General features: G+C 30.5%; 1 protein-coding gene and 3 pseudogenes across 1 annotated transcript; 1 reads left to right on the top strand and 3 right to left on the bottom strand.

Moving 5' to 3' along the window:
- The first annotated feature begins 4426 nt into the window (after positions 1-4426).
- LOC149884079 (uncharacterized) lies at positions 4427-6615 on the top strand (annotated as a pseudogene).
- A 902-nt stretch (positions 6616-7517) lies between these two features.
- On the bottom strand, positions 7518-9520 carry LOC149884078 (uncharacterized; the record flags this gene model as incomplete). Its single annotated transcript, XM_090098683.1, has 5 exons — positions 9298-9520; positions 8935-9165; positions 8570-8799; positions 7845-8004; positions 7518-7729 (listed from the first exon to the last, which is right to left on the bottom strand). Coding segments are annotated over exons 1-5 (1056 nt in total), but the record flags the coding sequence as incomplete, so codon positions are not given.
- Positions 9521-10275: 755 nt separating this feature from the next.
- Positions 10276-12464, bottom strand: LOC145192572 (uncharacterized; annotated as a pseudogene).
- Positions 12465-14042: 1578 nt separating this feature from the next.
- LOC149884077 (uncharacterized) lies at positions 14043-14999 on the bottom strand (annotated as a pseudogene).
- Positions 15000-20116: the final 5117 nt, after the last annotated feature.

Raw genomic sequence — 20116 nt, 5'->3', positions numbered from 1 at the left:
AGAAATTCATTTTGCTCAGAATGCTGTCAAATTGTTGGTCCTGGTATTCGACACCCTTGCAGCAAAAAAAAAACTGTTCAAAATCTTCACGCCTTAATTACTTCAATGAATCAAAATATCGCTGACAGCGTTGTTTCTTGTACGCTAAAAAAAATATCTGTTGTTGGTGACTGTAAAAAAGTAAAACTTGCAACAGGAGGAAAAGCTCTTCCTGTTAAAGTATACAGAGACCGATCACCTATAAGGCATATAAGAAGTGAAACAATCATGAACTTGAAGATAAACCATGATCTTCAAAATTGTGCAGTGTTAGGAATAATGAAGGAGATAAGAAAAGATGTTGGACGATCTGGAATACAGGAGAACATCTATGCTGAAGTTAAGAACAGGTCACGCTACTTGAATAGGTTTTATGATGTGATAAAATGTCAGCTCAAGATCGGTAAAAACTTTTTTGAAAAAGATATTGTTTATTGCACTGACCTATCTATGCTCGTAACTGAAGTTTGTTCCTTCAGAAAAATGGATATTTTAAATTCTGTTGTACGCGTTGGTATTGATGAAGGGCAGGGATCTCTAAAGATTATCATGAACGTGTTTGACCCATCAGTATTAGATTTCCATGTCTGTTGGATGAGAAATTGACTGAAGAAATTATCAACATAATTCCACCACCTGAATATCATATTTATGAACACCATGTTAGTAAAATTATTGATCTCCTCTTCACTGATAAAAATCTGAAGGAGTTTCTTAAAAAGAAAGCGGTTATCAGGCATGGCTATAATAGTGGTGGTTTTGATGGACCTAACTGTGCCAAAGTTTTAAGATCATTGGACGAAATGACACTTTATTCTCCAATTGAATATCTGGAATGTATTGAAACCCTGAGGAGGTTTAAAGACGGTACTTCATTGCTTTTAAAATTTTTTTAAACACTTCTGGAAGTCTTTAATTCAGTTAGTACAGATAGGGGACTACTGACCTACCAGTTTAAATAAAGTTAGGAGACACGAATATATTAATACTAGTATTTTCAGCAAGTTAATATTGGGTTAAATTTTGTTTGATTTAGTAGCTGAATGCTGTTTTGGGATGAAAATCGATATATCCTACAAAGAAAAAATAGACAAGTTTGTGGAGTCCATGCTTCACTTAAAAGTATATGCCCATGATATATTCGCAATGAAGATTTCACTTGGATGGAAGTTTCACATAACTAAGTTACATCTCAAGGAGTATCTCGATAGGCAGAAAATCCCGCTCGTTATTACATCAGAACAAACATCTGAAGCAGTGCATAAAAACTTAAACAAGACACTGAAAAGGTTCGTTGTGTCTGAGAAAAACGTCCATCACGGTGAAAAGCTAAGAGCAATGTTTGTTGAATACAGTTCAACGAGATTGTGAGAAGATTTTTCAAGTATTCATTTAGATTGAAAAAATACCTATTTCTTTTTTATTTTTGTAACATTATAAATTTTAAAATGCTGTTTGTGGCATTTTATTTGTCTAATTTTGTTATCGGAGATTTATTCATGTTTTGTGTGTGTCAGTAGAGATGGAAAATTTGCATTCCTAATAAATTTTTGAAAAGAAGATAATTGCAACTACTATTTTGCTAACATTCATTAAAATGATAATTTTTTGCTAAGAACCACGGCAGTCGGATCACAGAGGAAGGAATACCCTTAAAAAATGACCCCTACATCTCCCTGATTGAAAGAAATTATTTTTTGAAAAAAAAAAATTCTTTATCTTGAAATCAATCATAAATTGTAATTAGGTTTAAAATTTTATCAAAATATATTTTGACGCTCAAAAGATACAGCCACATAAAGTTTAGGACCCCCTCATTTTTTGAAGTTTTTAAATATTTAGAAAAATGGTCAGTATTGGCCAATATTGCTATGCGAATATCGGTGCAATATTGTTTGCCAATATTGGCCCAATATTGTTTTGTTATTATTGCTCCAAGGTTTTTAATTCTTTTTCAACGGTTTCTATTTCCCGTCAACCTGCTCGAAAGAGTGGTTAAAAAAAATCTGAAGTAAAAATAACTTCAACTTAAAACCTCTAAAAATGAGCAGTGTCATCTTCTTCTTTACAATTTTCATATGTAGTAAACGATTCTTCGACTTCTCCGCTGTTTTTCTTGTATAAGATATCAATAACTGCAAGTTGTATTCCATGAGCATAACATAGTTGTTGATAGCAAGACATCATTTTACCGACTTTCACCATCACACTTGCTCCATCAGTGGTCATGGCGATAATGTCTTTTTGGAGGTGAATATCGAAGCTATTTAGCTTTTCTGAAACTAACTTGACGCAATATTCTGCATTACACCGTCAATGGATTCGAATCAATCCAAGATTAAAGTGTTTCGCCTCCATATCTACATTTAAGTTTAAGTATCTCTGACTATTTTGTGATGTCCATTCGTCAAACGTTATTGAAAACTTTTAATTTTGCTTTTTTAGTGATGTGAATTTTTGCATTATATTGGCTTTTACAGAATCTGAGAATTTAACTACCATCGATCTTATAGTATTAGATGAAGTAGGGAGCCGGAAAACACTCTTTGAAAACAAGTACCGTAAATCTTTGACTAATTTTTAAAATAGCCGAACATAACATGCACTTCGCATTTTCTTCTTTATCACCTTTTTAAAAAAACTCCATATAATTTTAATTTGCGACATGCTTAGTACTTTTGTTATAAAATGTTGATGTAAATAATTTTTAAAGACTTTTTAAAAAGTAGTTTTTAAAAGTATATTTTTTATAATTATGCACGCACGTTTTCAATTTCACGTTTTCAACATACTCATCAACAAAAATTTCAACATAGTCGTTAGCGAAAATTTCAACATAATCATTAACTAAACAAAAAAAAATTTGAACGAGTTCGACCAATGTTTTGCTAAATGATTGTTTATTTTTGAATGATTTTTTTATATTTATAGCTAAGAAAAATATTTTAATAGCTAAAGATAAATTTTTAAATGGCTTTGTTTCGCAAATACATTAAACAGTTTTAATTTGATATTTTTTTTGTCTTTTTAGTTTAAAACAATTGACTTTTTTTGTTTAAAAGCAATAGTTTCAAAATCCTGCAAATCCCGCGGATCCCGCAGTAGTTTTTGCGGGATCTCGCATGCGCTAAATTAATGCGGGATCCCGCGGGATTGCGGGATCCCGCTATGCGGGATTGCAATCCCTAAGCACTAGTAATAAGTTCAAAGTTGTGTTCATTTATCTGCAATGGAAAAGATACTTGGGAACCAACAGGAAATTTCCAAACGACATCTCGGTAAAATCAAGAATATCAGATATACAATGAAAAATACTTATTAAAAAAAGTAACCTTTTTTGTAAAAAAGGTTTTTTCCACTTAGATTTCGCAGTGTTTATTTATATATTTTTTGCAACTGAATTCGAAAATCACATTCGATTTGACGTTACATTTATTGTTCTTTATCTAAGTTTTACTAAATTTCATATTTTCTTGATGTAAGCTCAATATTTCTTTTTCTTGTCAGAAAGTTATATCAATCTATTCTAATATTATGAGAATAATTACATAGCATGTAGCACTTTTTCATATACCCAGTGCGCACCAAGACATCTATGAGAAATCTATTCATTTATCTCAGATGTCTTAAAACATCTGAGATAAAACTGAAACATCCCAAGTAGCAAACAATATTGGCGTAATATTGGCGCTATAATGGGTATCTTGGCCAAGATTGGCCAAGATATACAATATTGCGCCAATATTGGCAAACAATATTGCGCTAATATTGGCATATCAATATTGGCCAATATTAGCATACCAATATTACGCCAATATTGTTTTACAAATATTGGAATGCCAATATTGGCGCAATATTGGCATGCCAGTATTGGCCAATATTGCTATGCGAATATAGGTGCAATATTGTTTGCCAATATTGGCCCAATATTGTTTTGTTATTATTGCTCCAATATTGGCCAATATTGCCAATTTACATATTGGTACGCATGCGTAACATCTGATATTCATAATGTCCTTTGGTTTTATCCTTTAATATCGACAGTACTCTTAATTAAGCATTCTATTTATTGTGTTAAAGATATTCAATTAAGTAATAAATACGTCATATAATTTAGTAAACTATTTACACATTACTAAGTTCTTAAATTAATAAATTTTAAATAAGGTATTATTAAATTTAGATTTAGATTAATCTACTCCTAATTTCTAATCTAATTTCTTTATTTTCTAACTATTATAAGGTTTTCAATTTATGTATAACAAATAACAATTTTGTAATACTGCTAATATTTGTTTTTCTGGTATAATATATTGAATATATATATATATATATATATTTGTTTTACTTTTTTTTTATGCTATAGTGTCATGCAGTTTTATAGGAAATGAAAAAATCAATAAGTTCAACTCGATCTGCTAAATCACATTATATTAAAAGAGTAGTTAAGCATCATTTAAGTGAAATTCATTCAGCAAGTAATGCTGATAATAGGAATGAATTACTTAACTGTGACTTTTAAAGGGCAAAAAACTTTAGTGATGAATCTATTAATCATAATATGTTATCTTAAAACTCTTATAACAATCATTTGGTTGAAGATAGATTAAAATCCTTAAATGTTGAGTTTGGTGACATATCACCTTTTGATGAAAACCAATTCTCAAATTTGACTAACAATGCCGATAATGACTGTAATGTAACTGATGATGAGCAAGGCTATTATCCTTCTTGTTCCAGTGACGATGAAGAGGCTGAGGATGAGGTTACTTTGAAAGAACTGCTTGTTTGCTGGTCAGTCAAACACAACGTAACACATAGTGCTCTATCAGACTTACTAAAGATCTTGTCAAAAAAACATCCAGATTTGCCCAAAGATAGTTGAACCTTATTGAAAACAAAAAGCAGTTCTGACATTATTATCATGCAAGACATGTGTGGGCAAAAAGCAGAGTTTGTTTATTTTGGTTTGAAACATCAGTTAACTAATTTACTAGTGTTTAACAGCTTTAAAAGCTGCAAAGTCAATTTATTGTTTAGCATTGATGGATTGCCTTTATATAAGAGCTCGGGAAAACAGTTCTGGCCAATGCTTTGCAGTGTTACACTTGGCGACAATATTTATAAACCGTTTGTAGTTAGCATATTTTGTGGCAACAGCAAACCAAAAAGTTCAGCTATTTTTTCTAGCTAGTTTTGTAGCTGAATTCAATGTTTTGAAGGAACAAGGCTTATTTATAGGTGAAAATCACTTTACCATACATGTTAAAGGCTTTGTGTGTGATGCACCGGCACGTGCTTTTGCTAAATGTATAAAAGGACATAATGGGTTTTATGGTTGTGAGTGATGCATTCAAAAGGGAACTAGGGTAGATAATAGAACTGTCTTTCCTGATATAAATGCATTGAAGAGAACAGATGCTTCATTTGCTTTATTCCAACAAGTTCAGCATCACAAACCAGATGCAGTATCCCCATTGTTAGAGCTTAATATTGGTCACATCTCTCAATTTCCACTTGAATATATGCATCTAGTTTGTCTTGGTGCCACACGAAGATTACTTCTGCATTAGATTCGTGGAAAATGTGCAGTAAAAATAAAGAAAGCAAATTGCAGATATAATTTCAAATGGCTTGAAAAATTTTGCTGCTAATGTTGCTGTTGAATTTGCATGTAAGCCAAGATCACTAAAGGACATTGATCGATGGAAAGCCACAGAGTTTCGGTTATTTTTGTGCTACCTTGGGTCTCTAGTATTACGAACCCATCTTACCAATAATCTGTACCAGCATTTTATGTTATTGCATGTTGCAATTAGTATTTTAGCTAATCCAAATATGTGTTGGACGCATGTTGATTATGCAGAAAAGTTGTTAAACATATTTGTCATGCAAATGCCAGAATTATATGGCAACAGTTCCATAAGCTATACAATGCATAGCCTTTATCACATTTGTGATGATGTAAGACAGTATGGCTCACTTGATGAGTACAGTGCATTTCCTTTTGAAAATGCTTTAGGCATTATGAAACGATTATTAAGAAGTGGTCACATGCCACTGCAGCAGTTGTGTCGACGTTTGTCAGAAAGAGTAGAAATAGCAACACATGTTAGTCGCAATATGAACCTGATAGCAAGTTTGAAAAGGATACACAGCAACGTTCCTACGTTAGGATACTATGGAAAGCAATACCTAAATGTTGAATATGCTGGTTTCTCATATTTTTCTGCAAATTCCAACAACTGTGCTTTACTTGATAATGGAAAAGTTGTCCTTATTGAGAATGTTATTGATGCTGACGATGTTATGATAATTACACGTGTTTTTGGACTAAAAGAAAATTTCTACACCTATCCTTGTGAATCTTCTTTGCTCAATGTTTTTAGAGTTAGTCAACTATCTGATCAATTTTTTGCTTTTCCTATAACTTCTATACTGAAAAAATGCCTATTATTACCTAGAGAAAACTATTTTGTTAGTTTTGCTTTACTTCACTGGGGCCACTTAACATACTTCAAATGTTCGGACGCTATTCTAATGTTATATATTTTATTATTTTATAGAAAGAGATAATAATTTATTCACTAAAGTAGATTTTGCATTCAGGTTGAGTTTAACTTTACAGTACTTTTTTTTTTTTATCTTAAAAAGCAAATTTCACTGTACATTTACTGCAATATGCAAGTTAACATTCTTTTTTTTTTTTTTTTGATATAAAAATGAATATGAAATTAAATAGTACCGATTAAATTTTTTTTTTTTAGTGTTGCATCTCAGCGTAGTTAAGGAGAGATCCTAACAAATAGCGTTTCTTAAGCTTTGTCTAAAATTTACGTTTTTAAACTATTAACGTTATGTATTTTTTAAAAGTAGATTATAGGCTTTTCATTAAATTTATTATTTTTTGTAAATCTTTTTTCAATCCAAATGTCTCTTTTATTCAAGAGTATATAGTCTCCTTGTTTCCAGCATTAAAATATTTGATAAATCACCTCATAATTTACCTTTCCATATACCGTGAAAACATTTAAAACTCTTGCCCCATTGCAATTAGCTAAAACTTGAAACTCGTAGAAATTAAAATCCCCAAACATTTAAAAACAAAATAAAACAATGAGTTTCATGATTAAAAAAATGAACTAATAAGAATGCACCCAAAAAGATAGAGCCTAAACAGTTTTGTTTTTTTCGGCTCTTTATTTAATTACCCTGATCACACAAGTGTGGAACCACTAAACTTAAAAAATTAATGGTTATAACCAACTGATACAAATGAAAAAGAGAAAGAAAACCAAATTATAACAAAATAAAACAATCAATGCTATTTAAAAACACTTTTCTTTATATATATATATATATATATATATATATATATATATATATATATATATATATATATATATATATATATATATATATATATATATATATATATATATATATATATATATATATATATATATATATATATATATACACTGCTGCATTATAGTCTCACTATCAAATAGTGGACTTTGAATTTCAATATCTTGTCGAAAATCATTTTTATCGCTCAATAGTGGACATGGCTCAGTTGTGGTTCTATTCTTTCTTCCTCCGTCTCTATCAATGGCCGTGGCCAGAACGCTCCCAATTCTTTCTATAATGTTTTTGTCATTAACGTTTTCAAATTTTTTTTTTATGGCAGCTGTAAACAAATTTAAATTTAATAATGTTAAATAAAACATAAATAAAATGTAATTTGACACATTGTTAAAATGGTAAATTGAACGAATAAGAGGATAAATAATTATATAAATTACCTATAACCACCTTGCATGACGTAAGTGCCGAAAATGATTTCTTTTGTTTTCTGCCATACAATGAATATAGCAAACACACTTCTCTGGCCATTAGCTGTTTTAAGATAGCCGTAGTGACTTGCTTATAATCGTGTTCTCCAACCGATGCAAAGAAGTTCATCTTAAATAAAAAAAAAACCGAATATTATTTAAAAAAAAATAAAAAATAAATGTAATTGATTTTGAAAAAGATGAATGGTTACATAAATGTGTGTGTTTCATACAGGTTTCCAAATGTGACAATGTGATTATATATAATGTGATATTTAAATATAATATAGAAGAAAAAAAGCAATTTGTAACACTAGGAAAAAAAACCATACAAAATTCCTTTAGGTTTATGAGCTTCTCATACCCTTACTCACAGTTATACAATATTAACTGATTTTTCATTTCCCAGCATAGGTTGTCTTTGCCACACATAAACGCGGACCTTAAAGTTGCTCAAGTGGGGCTTCATATTACTCTAAGATTAGTAGACTCATTGCTCTACTAAATGAGCTAACTGTGCATAAAAGTTAAAAATTACAACACAATTTAGTAAGTACACTTTATATAAAGCATTTAATTCCATATCTAAATTAAAATAAATGTATCATATATATAAATGTAAGGTATACTAATTTTAAATGCACATGGAACTGTTTCTAAAAACTATTGACGGATATTAATTCTTTGATACGTACCAAAGATTCATAGGTGTTTTTATTCCTTAATTTTTCATCCAGGTCTAGATCTTTTTCCTTTCTAACCGGCAAATAATTCCAATGCATTGATGGGGAAGGTCCTGCTATGCTCTGATTGCAAACTGTAGGAGGCAACACTAAACCTTTTTCTAAATTGATTAGACGAGTGTTTATTTTTTTCAAATCATATTGAATGCCGACAAGCAGATCTAAGCTTTTCTTCTCAAATGCTGCAATAAAATATGTAAAATGACTGACTATGACTTAAATAAAAAGCAAATAGATTAGATCTAAGAACACACAAAAAAAAGGAAAAAAAAGGTATAAACAGTACATTCAATTAAACCATCTATGTAATTCTTTACCAGCAAATCGGGTGCCTAAAGCAGCCACAACAGTAGCCAAGCTCTGGTCAGGAGAGGGAGATATTGGTTGATAATGGTTCGATATAGATGGTTTAATATACTGAATAGCGTTACAACCTGCTAACTTTTTAGCTGGAGGCATGGGATATTCGTCGTCACTTTCAACGGCCGTTTCAGCACTTGATGTAAACTCTAATGTTTCCATCTGTTCTAAAGCAGTTTCATAACTGTCTAAAAATATGTAAAGTAAAGATGAATATAGCTGTTCACATCATTAGCATCTTGCACAAATGTAACCTAAAAGACAAAGCAAAAATAAACACTAAAACAAACAAAAATGACATAGTAAATAACGACAATTACCAGAATAACAAAGAATTCTTATTTTCAGATGTTTCCAGTTAGTTTCAGGAGTAATTGTGGCTTCCCGAATTGCAGCTGAAAGGCGAGATGATTGTAAGTGATTTGGCCAACACACCAAACTTTCACTGATCAGCCATGATGAACAGATAACGTCCATGGCACACATACTTTTTTTTTCATCAAGAAATTCAGCAACAGCATATTTTTTAAACTTGGTTGCCATCCTTAACTTAACCCTACAATAAGTGTATATAAATAAAAAAAAAATTAAAAAAATTAAAAAGGTAATATAATTAAACAAGTAATTTTTTAAGTTTAGTGGTTCCACACTTGTGTGATCAGGGTAATTAAATAAAGAGCCGAAAAAAACAAAACTGTTTAGGCTCTATCTTTTTGGGTGCATTCTTATTAGTTCATTTTTTTAATCATGAAACTCATTGTTTTATTTTGTTTTTAAATGTTTGGGGATTTTAATTTCTACGAGTTTCAAGTTTTAGCTAATTGCAATGGGGCAAGAGTTTTAAATGTTTTCACGGTATATGGAAAGGTAAATTATGAGGTGATTTATCAAATATTTTAATGCTGGAAACAAGGAGACTATATACTCTTGAATAAAAGAGACATTTGGATTGAAAAAAGATTTACAAAAAATAATAAATTTAATGAAAAGCCTATAATCTACTTTTAAAAAATACATAACGTTAATAGTTTAAAAACGTAAATTTTAGACAAAGCTTAAGAAACGCTATTTGTTAGGATCTCTCCTTAACTACGCTGAGATGCAACACTAAAAAAAAAAAATTTAATCGGTACTATTTAATTTCATATTCATTTTTATATCAAAAAAAAAAAAAAAAGAATGTTAACTTGCATATTGCAGTAAATGTACAGTGAAATTTGCTTTTTAAGATAAAAAAAAAAAAGTACTGTAAAGTTAAACTCAACCTGAATGCAAAATCTACTTTAGTGAATAAATTATTATCTCTTTCTATAAAATAATAAAATATATAACATTAGAATAGCGTCCGAACATTTGAAGTATGTTAAGTGGCCCCAGTGAAGTAAAGCAAAACTAACAAAATAGTTTTCTCTAGGTAATAATAGGCATTTTTTCAGTATAGAAGTTATAGGAAAAGCAAAAAATTGATCAGATAGTTGACTAACTCTAAAAACATTGAGCAAAGAAGATTCACAAGGATAGGTGTAGAAATTTTCTTTTAGTCCAAAAACACGTGTAATTATCATAACATCGTCAGCATCAATAACATTCTCAATAAGGACAACTTTTCCATTATCAAGTAAAGCACAGTTGTTGGAATTTGCAGAAAAATATGAGAAACCAGCATATTCAACATTTAGGTATTGCTTTCCATAGTATCCTAACGTAGGAACGTTGCTGTGTATCCTTTTCAAACTTGCTATCAGGTTCATATTGCGACTAACATGTGTTGCTATTTCTACTCTTTCTGACAAACGTCGACACAACTGCTGCAGTGGCATGTGACCACTTCTTAATAATCGTTTCATAATGCCTAAAGCATTTTCAAAAGGAAATGCACTGTACTCATCAAGTGAGCCATACTGTCTTACATCATCACAAATGTGATAAAGGCTATGCATTGTATAGCTTATGGAACTGTTGCCATATAATTCTGGCATTTGCATGACAAATATGTTTAACAACTTTTCTGCATAATCAACATGCGTCCAACACATATTTGGATTAGCTAAAATACTAATTGCAACATGCAATAACATAAAATGCTGGTACAGATTATTGGTAAGATGGGTTCGTAATACTAGAGACCCAAGGTAGCACAAAAATAACCGAAACTCTGTGGCTTTCCATCGATCAATGTCCTTTAGTGATCTTGGCTTACATGCAAATTCAACAGCAACATTAGCAGCAAAATTTTTCAAGCCATTTGAAATTATATCTGCAATTTGCTTTCTTTATTTTTACTGCACATTTTCCACGAATCTAATGCAGAAGTAATCTTCGTGTGGCACCAAGACAAACTAGATGCATATATTCAAGTGGAAATTGAGAGATGTGACCAATATTAAGCTCTAACAATGGGGATACTGCATCTGGTTTGTGATGCTGAACTTGTTGGAATAAAGCAAATGAAGCATCTGTTCTCTTCAATGCATTTATATCAGGAAAGACAGTTCTATTATCTACCCTAGTTCCCTTTTGAATGCATCACTCACAACCATAAAACCCATTATGTCCTTTTATACATTTAGCAAAAGCACGTGCCGGTGCATCACACACAAAGCCTTTAACATGTATGGTAAAGTGATTTTCACCTATAAATAAGCCTTGTTCCTTCAAAACATTGAATTCAGCTACAAAACTAGCTAGAAAAAATAGCTGAACTTTTTGGTTTGCTGTTGCCACAAAATATGCTAACTACAAACGGTTTATAAATATTGTCGCCAAGTGTAACACTGCAAAGCATTGGCCAGAACTGTTTTCCCGAGCTCTTATATAAAGGCAATCCATCAATGCTAAACAATAAATTGACTTTGCAGCTTTTAAAGCTGTTAAACACTAGTAAATTAGTTAACTGATGTTTCAAACCAAAATAAACAAACTCTGCTTTTTGCCCACACATGTCTTGCATGATAATAATGTCAGAACTGCTTTTTGTTTTCAATAAGGTTCAACTATCTTTGGGCAAATCTGGATGTTTTTTTGACAAGATCTTTAGTAAGTCTGATAGAGCACTATGTGTTACGTTGTGTTTGACTGACCAGCAAACAAGCAGTTCTTTCAAAGTAACCTCATCCTCAGCCTCTTCATCGTCACTGGAACAAGAAGGATAATAGCCTTGCTCATCATCAGTTACATTACAGTCATTATCGGCATTGTTAGTCAAATTTGAGAATTGGTTTTCATCAAAAGGTGATATGTCACCAAACTCAACATTTAAGGATTTTAATCTATCTTCAACCAAATGATTGTTATAAGAGTTTTAAGATAACATATTATGATTAATAGATTCATCACTAAAGTTTTTTGCCCTTTAAAAGTCACAGTTAAGTAATTCATTCCTATTATCAGCATTACTTGCTGAATGAATTTCACTTAAATGATGCTTAACTACTCTTTTAATATAATGTGATTTAGCAGATCGAGTTGAACTTATTGATTTTTTCATTTCCTATAAAACTGCATGACACTATAGCATAAAAAAAAAAGTAAAATAAATAAATATATACATACATATATATATATATATATATATATATATATATATATATATACATATATATATAAAGAAAAGTCTATTTAAATAGCATTGATTGTTTTATTTCGTTATATTTTGGTTTTCTTTCTCTTTTTCATTTGTATCAGTTGGTTAAAACCATTAATAAATTTATTATTAGATTTTAAAAAATCTTTTTTTTTAGAAGGGTTCCTATATTGTCGCCTCCTAGACTATAACTCAAGTTACAATCTAATAATCTTCGGTATTCCTTTGGGTTAAACAATTAATTGCTTAACCTAAAAGAATAACGCAAATTGGTACTATAGTACAATATTTTTATAAAATACAATATTGTATTTTATTAAAATATACATATAATAATAAAAATTTATAACAGACAATACAATAGTTTACAATATTGGCATAATATTGTAAACTATATTACGCCAATATTGGTCATTATTAAATCCCCAATATTAGCGCAATATTATTTACAATATTGTGCCAATATTGCAATTTCAACATTTTGCTAATATTGGCCAATATTGATTTAACAATATTGGCACAATATTGTACCGCCAATATTGGCCAATATTGATTTTACAATATTGGTGCAGTATTGTATTGCCAATATAGGCCAATATTGGGAAAATGTTGACATTACAATATTGGCGCGATATAGTTTGTAATATTGCGCCAATATTGTAAACAATATCGTGCCAATATTGCGCCAATATTGTTTGCTACTTGGGATCTAAAAGACGCCTTAAAGACGATCGCTTATTAATAAGCGATCCACATACCTAATTAGGTATGTGGATCGCTAAATCCACATACCTAATTAGGTATATGGAATTAGGAATTTTTTCCGTCACCGATTTCTTCCGGAAGTTCTGTATACTGCGTTTTTGACATTTTTCAACGTTACTCGTATTATGATTTGGACCATTTACATCGTTTAAGGTGGTACATCCCCATTTTAAAAAATTTCCTTAAAATAAACAATACAAAATTAAAACTACAATACACAAGTTAAAACAAGTATGTTGATTTTTTTTTAAATAAGAAATCTCGATTGCCCAACTTTTGCCTCACTTATTCCATACGAGTTGTCAAAATATGGGTGTAATTTAAAACAAGATATCTCCAGTTCTATATATTTTTTAACTCTGACATTTTCACACTATGTTTCTAAAAGGTACGAAGAGGTTATGAACCAAAATCATGCATTAAAGATGCATAGAACATTTTAAAAATAATTTTCTATATATTTAAGAAAATTTTTAACAAAAAAAGCAAGAAAAAAAGATTTTAAACATACTTATACATCATATTTATTTGTAGTTTTGGTTCATTACCTAAGTCAATTCATAACAAAAACACCCTGAAAATTTCAAGTCAGCATATGGTCCCAAACTGAAAATATTGCGTTTTAAAATTTAGGTATTTGGTAAAAATGACATTTTGAGAAAAACACAAAAAACAAAATAAAAGTTCGTTATATTAGGAAAAGAAGCATGAGCCCAATTAAAAACCTCCACTATTATATTATAGGTCCTTTTCCATTTCTTTTTCAATATCTATGTAACCTTTTTTGATGGCTCTAAGCTGTTTTCTCCTTATTTTACCTTTAACACTTGATTTGTGATTCATTTTTTTAATTCGGTTGCAGTCCAATTTACGAAGTCCTTCCTGCATAAATATACTTGGTTTGATACCTCCAGCATTATTTACTTTTTCAACTGCTGTGCTTCCATCATTAAATGCTATAATAGCTGAGTTCATACTAATCTCAAGAACTTTTTTCCCAATAAAAAAATCTTTAGGACATCTCTTCCATATTAAGGCATTCAGACTTTCATTGTTATTTTGAGTTTGTCCGTGCAAACATTTTGATAATATTGTTTCATTTGTCAAATCTGTAAATATAGGCATAAGTACTGCTTTAATTGCTAATTGTAAGCTTAATTTAGTTTTGTATGTTGTTTCACCTGTTACTTTATTACTCTGCCACAAACACCAACTAGTTCTAGTTCGTGGACAAAATTTGTGTCTCTCTGACTCTTCACTTATGTCACTGTTGTAAAATAAAACAGCCCAAGCACCTTTTTTCATTGCATATAGGTTATTCACATTTTGACGGATAGCCATACCAAAATAATTTTGAAGCGTATTTATGGCTTTATCTGTCAGTCGACCTTTTCCATCTATTTTTTTTCCATCTGAAAGAAACTGACCTTTAAGTGTCACTCTAAGGTTACGCGCACGATTTCCATATCTCTTTTGGTAATGTCCAAACAATGAAGTCTGTTTATTTCAAAACCTGGATATAAATTACTTGCAACAACATCATTATATGCTGAGCTGCCACCGTCTCCAATATATCCTTCATATCTCAAACCATGCTTTTCAATTGACCGTTGAAAAATTGAAACAGCACCAGAAGCTTCCATGGATCCTGATGATTTATTGTGGTTAGCTTCACAAACATGATTTATTTTCCAATTTACATTGTTCTTATATTTACTTTTTTTAATTTTGTATATTTAGATTCATAATTCATAAAAAATTTGTATTTTTATATTTCTTAGTACTTAAATATTTTTCTTATCACAATCTTTTAACGAACAAGTTTTATCTAATAAATGGCTTTATAATAGGCATCGGTTAGGAAGAAGGCGTGAACTTTCCAGTTAAATGCCCTTCCGCGGTGCTCTGTAATAAAGACTTCTTGGGGTACCTATAGTAAGATCTTTTAAAATAATATTTTAAAAAGATGAAAACATGGATGGCTATTTCAAGTTTCAAAACTGCTTCTGATTTCACACCAGTTACTTTGTATTCTTTTAACTGATCGGTGAAGGTCTTGACATTTTTTTGGCTTTTTAGCTGTTGATTGATTTTGATATAAAACTTCTTGAATTTCGACCAAAAAAGATGTCGGTTGTGATGGTTCTTCTAGTTTGCTTTTAGCGCGATCATCTGATTTTGTTTGGAAACTATTTTCTTTTGTTGCAAATAGTTGATCAAATAATTTTGCAACATAAGCTTGAATATTTTTTTGGGAAGCGTAAAAAAATGTGTGGTTTTTATTTTTAAAAAAATTGGAATTGTGCAAATAACGACTCAATGATTATGATTAATATATATATATATATATATATATATATATATATATACATATATATATATATATATATATATATATATATATATATATTGTAAAATATATCATTAGATGAATTCATATTAAAAAAGTCAGTTAAGTTTTAACTATATTTCGTTATCCAATGTAATTAAATCTAAGTAGTTTACGGAAATTAAGTCCTCTTCGGAAGTTGCATCGTCTTAGCCGTCATCGCTTTCACTACCCTCTTCGTTTTCGCTAAGTTGATGTTGCGAGGTATTAGATGGCATTTCTGTTAGTAAACTTATTACCTCAGAAGGAAGAGGTAACTTAAGATGATTCTGAATTCTTCTATGTAAGTTAATACTGGATGTGATAGGATCTGAGGTATCTAAGGCTCTATGAAAAATATCTTCTAGATTTTTTTCTCTACTGGTTTTACGAGCATGAAATTGTCTCTCATGTTTAAAAACTTTATGTCTGGCTTCAGACCCTTATTCACCAAAATAACCTATTGGTAGTACTGTATTTTCTAGAATTTGTCTGCCATGTATTAAAACTTTATGTACAGTTGCAGGCATCGGATACCAAGGATATTTAGACATATAATGTTTTGCCGTATCAAAACAATATTTTTCAAATTTATCTAAATTAATTTGATACTGGGAAGAAATGCATATAAGAATAGTTTTAAATTTTTTTATCAATTCTTCATCCACGTTAGTTATTTCGGAAAATTTTTTAACATTTTCAAATGCTCGGCGTGCAGTATTGCCGTCGTTGGTACTTCCAAAACCTCCTACTTTTGGTTTATCCACGTGAAAGTGTAAATTTTTAAAGAACCGTTGTTGTATTTCTTTTTTTCTACATAAAAGAATTTTCTTGTTACTAGTACCACGAATTTGCCATTTACACAAATCATATCTGTATGATATGTGGACGATGCATTCAAAAAATCGTTTCCAAGCATGTAGTGGACTAATGCCATACTGCAAAGAATTAGGTTTAGGCTTAAATAAATCTGCGGTTTTGAATTCCTGCACTTTAACAAAATCATTGGGAGTAGCTCCACATATTGGACAAGCTTGGTTTGATTTTGTTCCAGTTAATATATTTAAAATTTTGCCATCAATTAGCGTCATAAATAAAGTACAGCTGATTTGAATTTTTTTGCTATTAGAGAAATAAATTGTTATTGGCTCTAACGTATTTATTTGCCCGTCAATATCTTGTTTTAAAATGTGTTCTGTGGATTCTTTTATGTATTCGACTTTTAACGGTCTAGAAAACCGCACAGATTGAGTAGTGCGATTGTTCCATAAGATGTTATTATCTTCTGAGTTCAAACGGAGTGGTACAACAGTTGCCACAAATAAATTTGAATCAGAATGACAACCAGGTGCATCAAATTTTTGTTTATAGGCAGAATGACCGGAACTGCCATCAAAACCATAACTAAATATCATCTCGGCTATAATTTCGTTAGTATTAATGGATTCCATGTGCTGAAAAATCACTTCTTCTTGTAATTGTACAATACGTTTCACTGTATGGTCTAACAAATTCTTTAATGGTACTTGTGCAATGATATCGGAAATTGATATACCATCTGGTCTACATGCTGATTTATATTTCCAAATCTCTTTGTAATCTGGATACATTTTACAATTTTTGATAACAGCACCTTGTCTAATGTTTTGATACTGCTGTTTACTTAAGTTAGAATCCAAAATTAACTCTAATGCTTCTTCGGCTGTATAACGTACTGTTTCTTTTTTTGGTGAAAATATAGTTTTTTTAATTTTTTTTGGCCGAGATGGACTTGTGTTCAATTCTTTTAGAACCAATGCTAAATCACGTTTCTTTTGCTGAAGCGCAGCCATACCTGCTGCTTGTAATATAAGAGATGTTTCGTGCAAATTATCCCGGCATAACTCTGATGCTTCCAATCTCTTGGCCCGATCCGATATTTCGGTATATGATAACCTTGGTCGTCCAGAAGATGTTGATGGAATTGATTGACTTGAAGATGTTGATGGAATTGCATCATCAGTAAATGTAATTTCCCTTTTCAACCAATCTGAATTTTTACTTTTAAATCGGCATATTGTTCTTTGACAATCTGACCATTTTCGCTCAAAAGAATTGCACAAACGACATATTTTCTTTTGAATATTATTACTAATAATTACTGTTTCATCATTTCCAACTATTTGAATGACGTGCTCAAAAACATTTGACTTTTTCTCATTTGTATCTTTCTTTTCCAGCCAGACATTAAATAAATCTTCATATTTGAAACGGAACATCACTGCATAAAAACAGATATATTTTTAATTGGGGCAACTAGGGGCAAGTTTTGAAAATTGGAATATACTCCTGAACATTACCAAAATTCAATCATGTAAAAATATTTTTGGAGAAATACGGAGATTTTTTTAAATGTCATATCAAGGTTTTGAAAAATGTCAAGGAAGAAAAAATTCTATACACGCGCTTTTATAAAATCAATATAATAATGCAGTATTTTAATTTAATTTAATAATTTTAAAAAGTATATACCTGTATAAAAATAATTTTCTTTACAGCAATCAAAAATGTTAATTATTTCAACAGTTATGTATTATTAAATTAACAGCTCACTTTACGATAACTCACTGCAAACTAAGCTGAGATTAAATATATCCTCAACATGAGTGCATATTAAAAACAAACAAGGCAATTAATTTAAAAATAGACCACGTTTATTATCACTTTGATGGGTTTACTGTAAGGTACCACATAAAAAAAATCTTTTTTAGAACTTAAAAAAAATGGGTTTCAGCCAAAAAATCGGGTCTCAGAATTCATAGTGCAATGATATATTAAGAATAGCTAGATGTCTAACTGCCGTAAATCGGCATAAGAAAAAGTGAAGCAAAATTCGGCCATTATGGGGGCCAAAATCTTTACGCCATTTATCATAACAAAACAAATACGAAGCTTATGATTTGTTAAATTTGCCCTCCATAATGGCCGATTTTTGCTTCAAAAAATACGTGGAAGTTAGACATCTAGTTATTTTTAATATATCATTGGCCCTGAGAGCCTCAAAACATAAAAGTCTTGCTCAAAAAATAAAACCGATTAGGTTTGGTAGCCCATACATCCATGTTTCAAAAAATAAAAAATTTGAAATCATCTGCCTACGTCCAAGGAACAAAAATGACTTTGATTTTTTGGATTTTTTTGTTCCTTGCTTCATCGCCCGGAGAGCCTCAAACCACAAAAGACACACTCAAAAATAAGAAATAAATAATAAAACTTATATTACTATTATTGATATGTATAATCTATACATAGAGGCTTTAAAAATAAAAAATTAAGCCATCAGTCGATGTGTAGGAAAACATTGTTACTTTGAACTTGTCAGTAATTTTGACCTTTCTTTTAATGGAAAAGATTTCTTTGATTACCATTTTTTCTTTGAATTTGAATCATTTCTAAACTTAAAACACTGTCGCAAAATAAAAAAAACTATAAAAGTACTGTCTATAATTAAACTTTGGCAATGGCTGTTTCAAAATTCTAAATATCATAGGTTTTATTTACTAAGGTTTTTTTTTTACAAGTTACAATTACACACAGGTTAAACAAATAAATATTTAAAAAGATTTAATTTCATAAATAAATTTTTGAGTCAGTTTAAATAAACCCATAGGTATTTTCTCAGTTGATTTTTTTTTGGTCACAAACACTTATTCTAAAGAAGCAAGGTTTCAATGTTCATTAAAGATGCAACAGATATATTTTACCTAAATGTGCTTGCTATTGTATTCAACCACACATCTTTTAAGCCAATTTCCATATTGTGGATGTAATTTTGAATGTTTGTATCTTTGCCACTGAACAGAAAAATCGTGATGAAGAGCTTCTAAAGATTGTTCACTGAAAGGACCAAGGGATTTTTTCTTCATTCTGATAAAATCATCAATGTGAAAAAAAACGATGTGCACTTTTGGGGTCACAGTTACAAATTCTAGACTTAAAAAAGATGTCCGAAATTCTTCAATTTTTTTTCCATATTCCTTGTCAAGGACGTTTCCAAAGCAGGCTATAACAACAGCATTGAATTATTTGAATGCATCAATGATAGCCAAAACTGATGAATCTTGGTTCTCAAAGAGCTGATCTATCACTTCAATATTTTTCAGGAGTTTTTGGCAATAATTGCCAGCAAATTGCGGTTTATGGAAAACATTGTTGAAAAACTTTGCCCTACTAATGTTACCACCTTTTGAAAGAAAGTCTGTGTAACAACTTTGAAGATCAGACAGCGTCCTGAGTGCACCTTTTTCAGCTAAGTTCTTTGCTTCACTATCACAATATAGGCATGGATGTGAGCTAGAGTGACATTGCAAACCACATAAAATGTTAGCAACTTTCAAGTCGCAAGAAACCACAAAGTCTACATTTTCAGGTTGAACAAGCTCAA

This window comes from Hydra viridissima, unplaced genomic scaffold, assembly GCF_058129835.1.
Source record: "Hydra viridissima isolate aposymbiotic clone 2 unplaced genomic scaffold, HvirCarnegie_v1 scaffold_9, whole genome shotgun sequence".
Classification (NCBI taxonomy): domain Eukaryota; kingdom Metazoa; phylum Cnidaria; class Hydrozoa; order Anthoathecata; family Hydridae; genus Hydra; species Hydra viridissima.
Note: the sequence above shows the minus strand (reverse complement) of the source record. Positions and strands in the feature narration are given on the sequence as shown.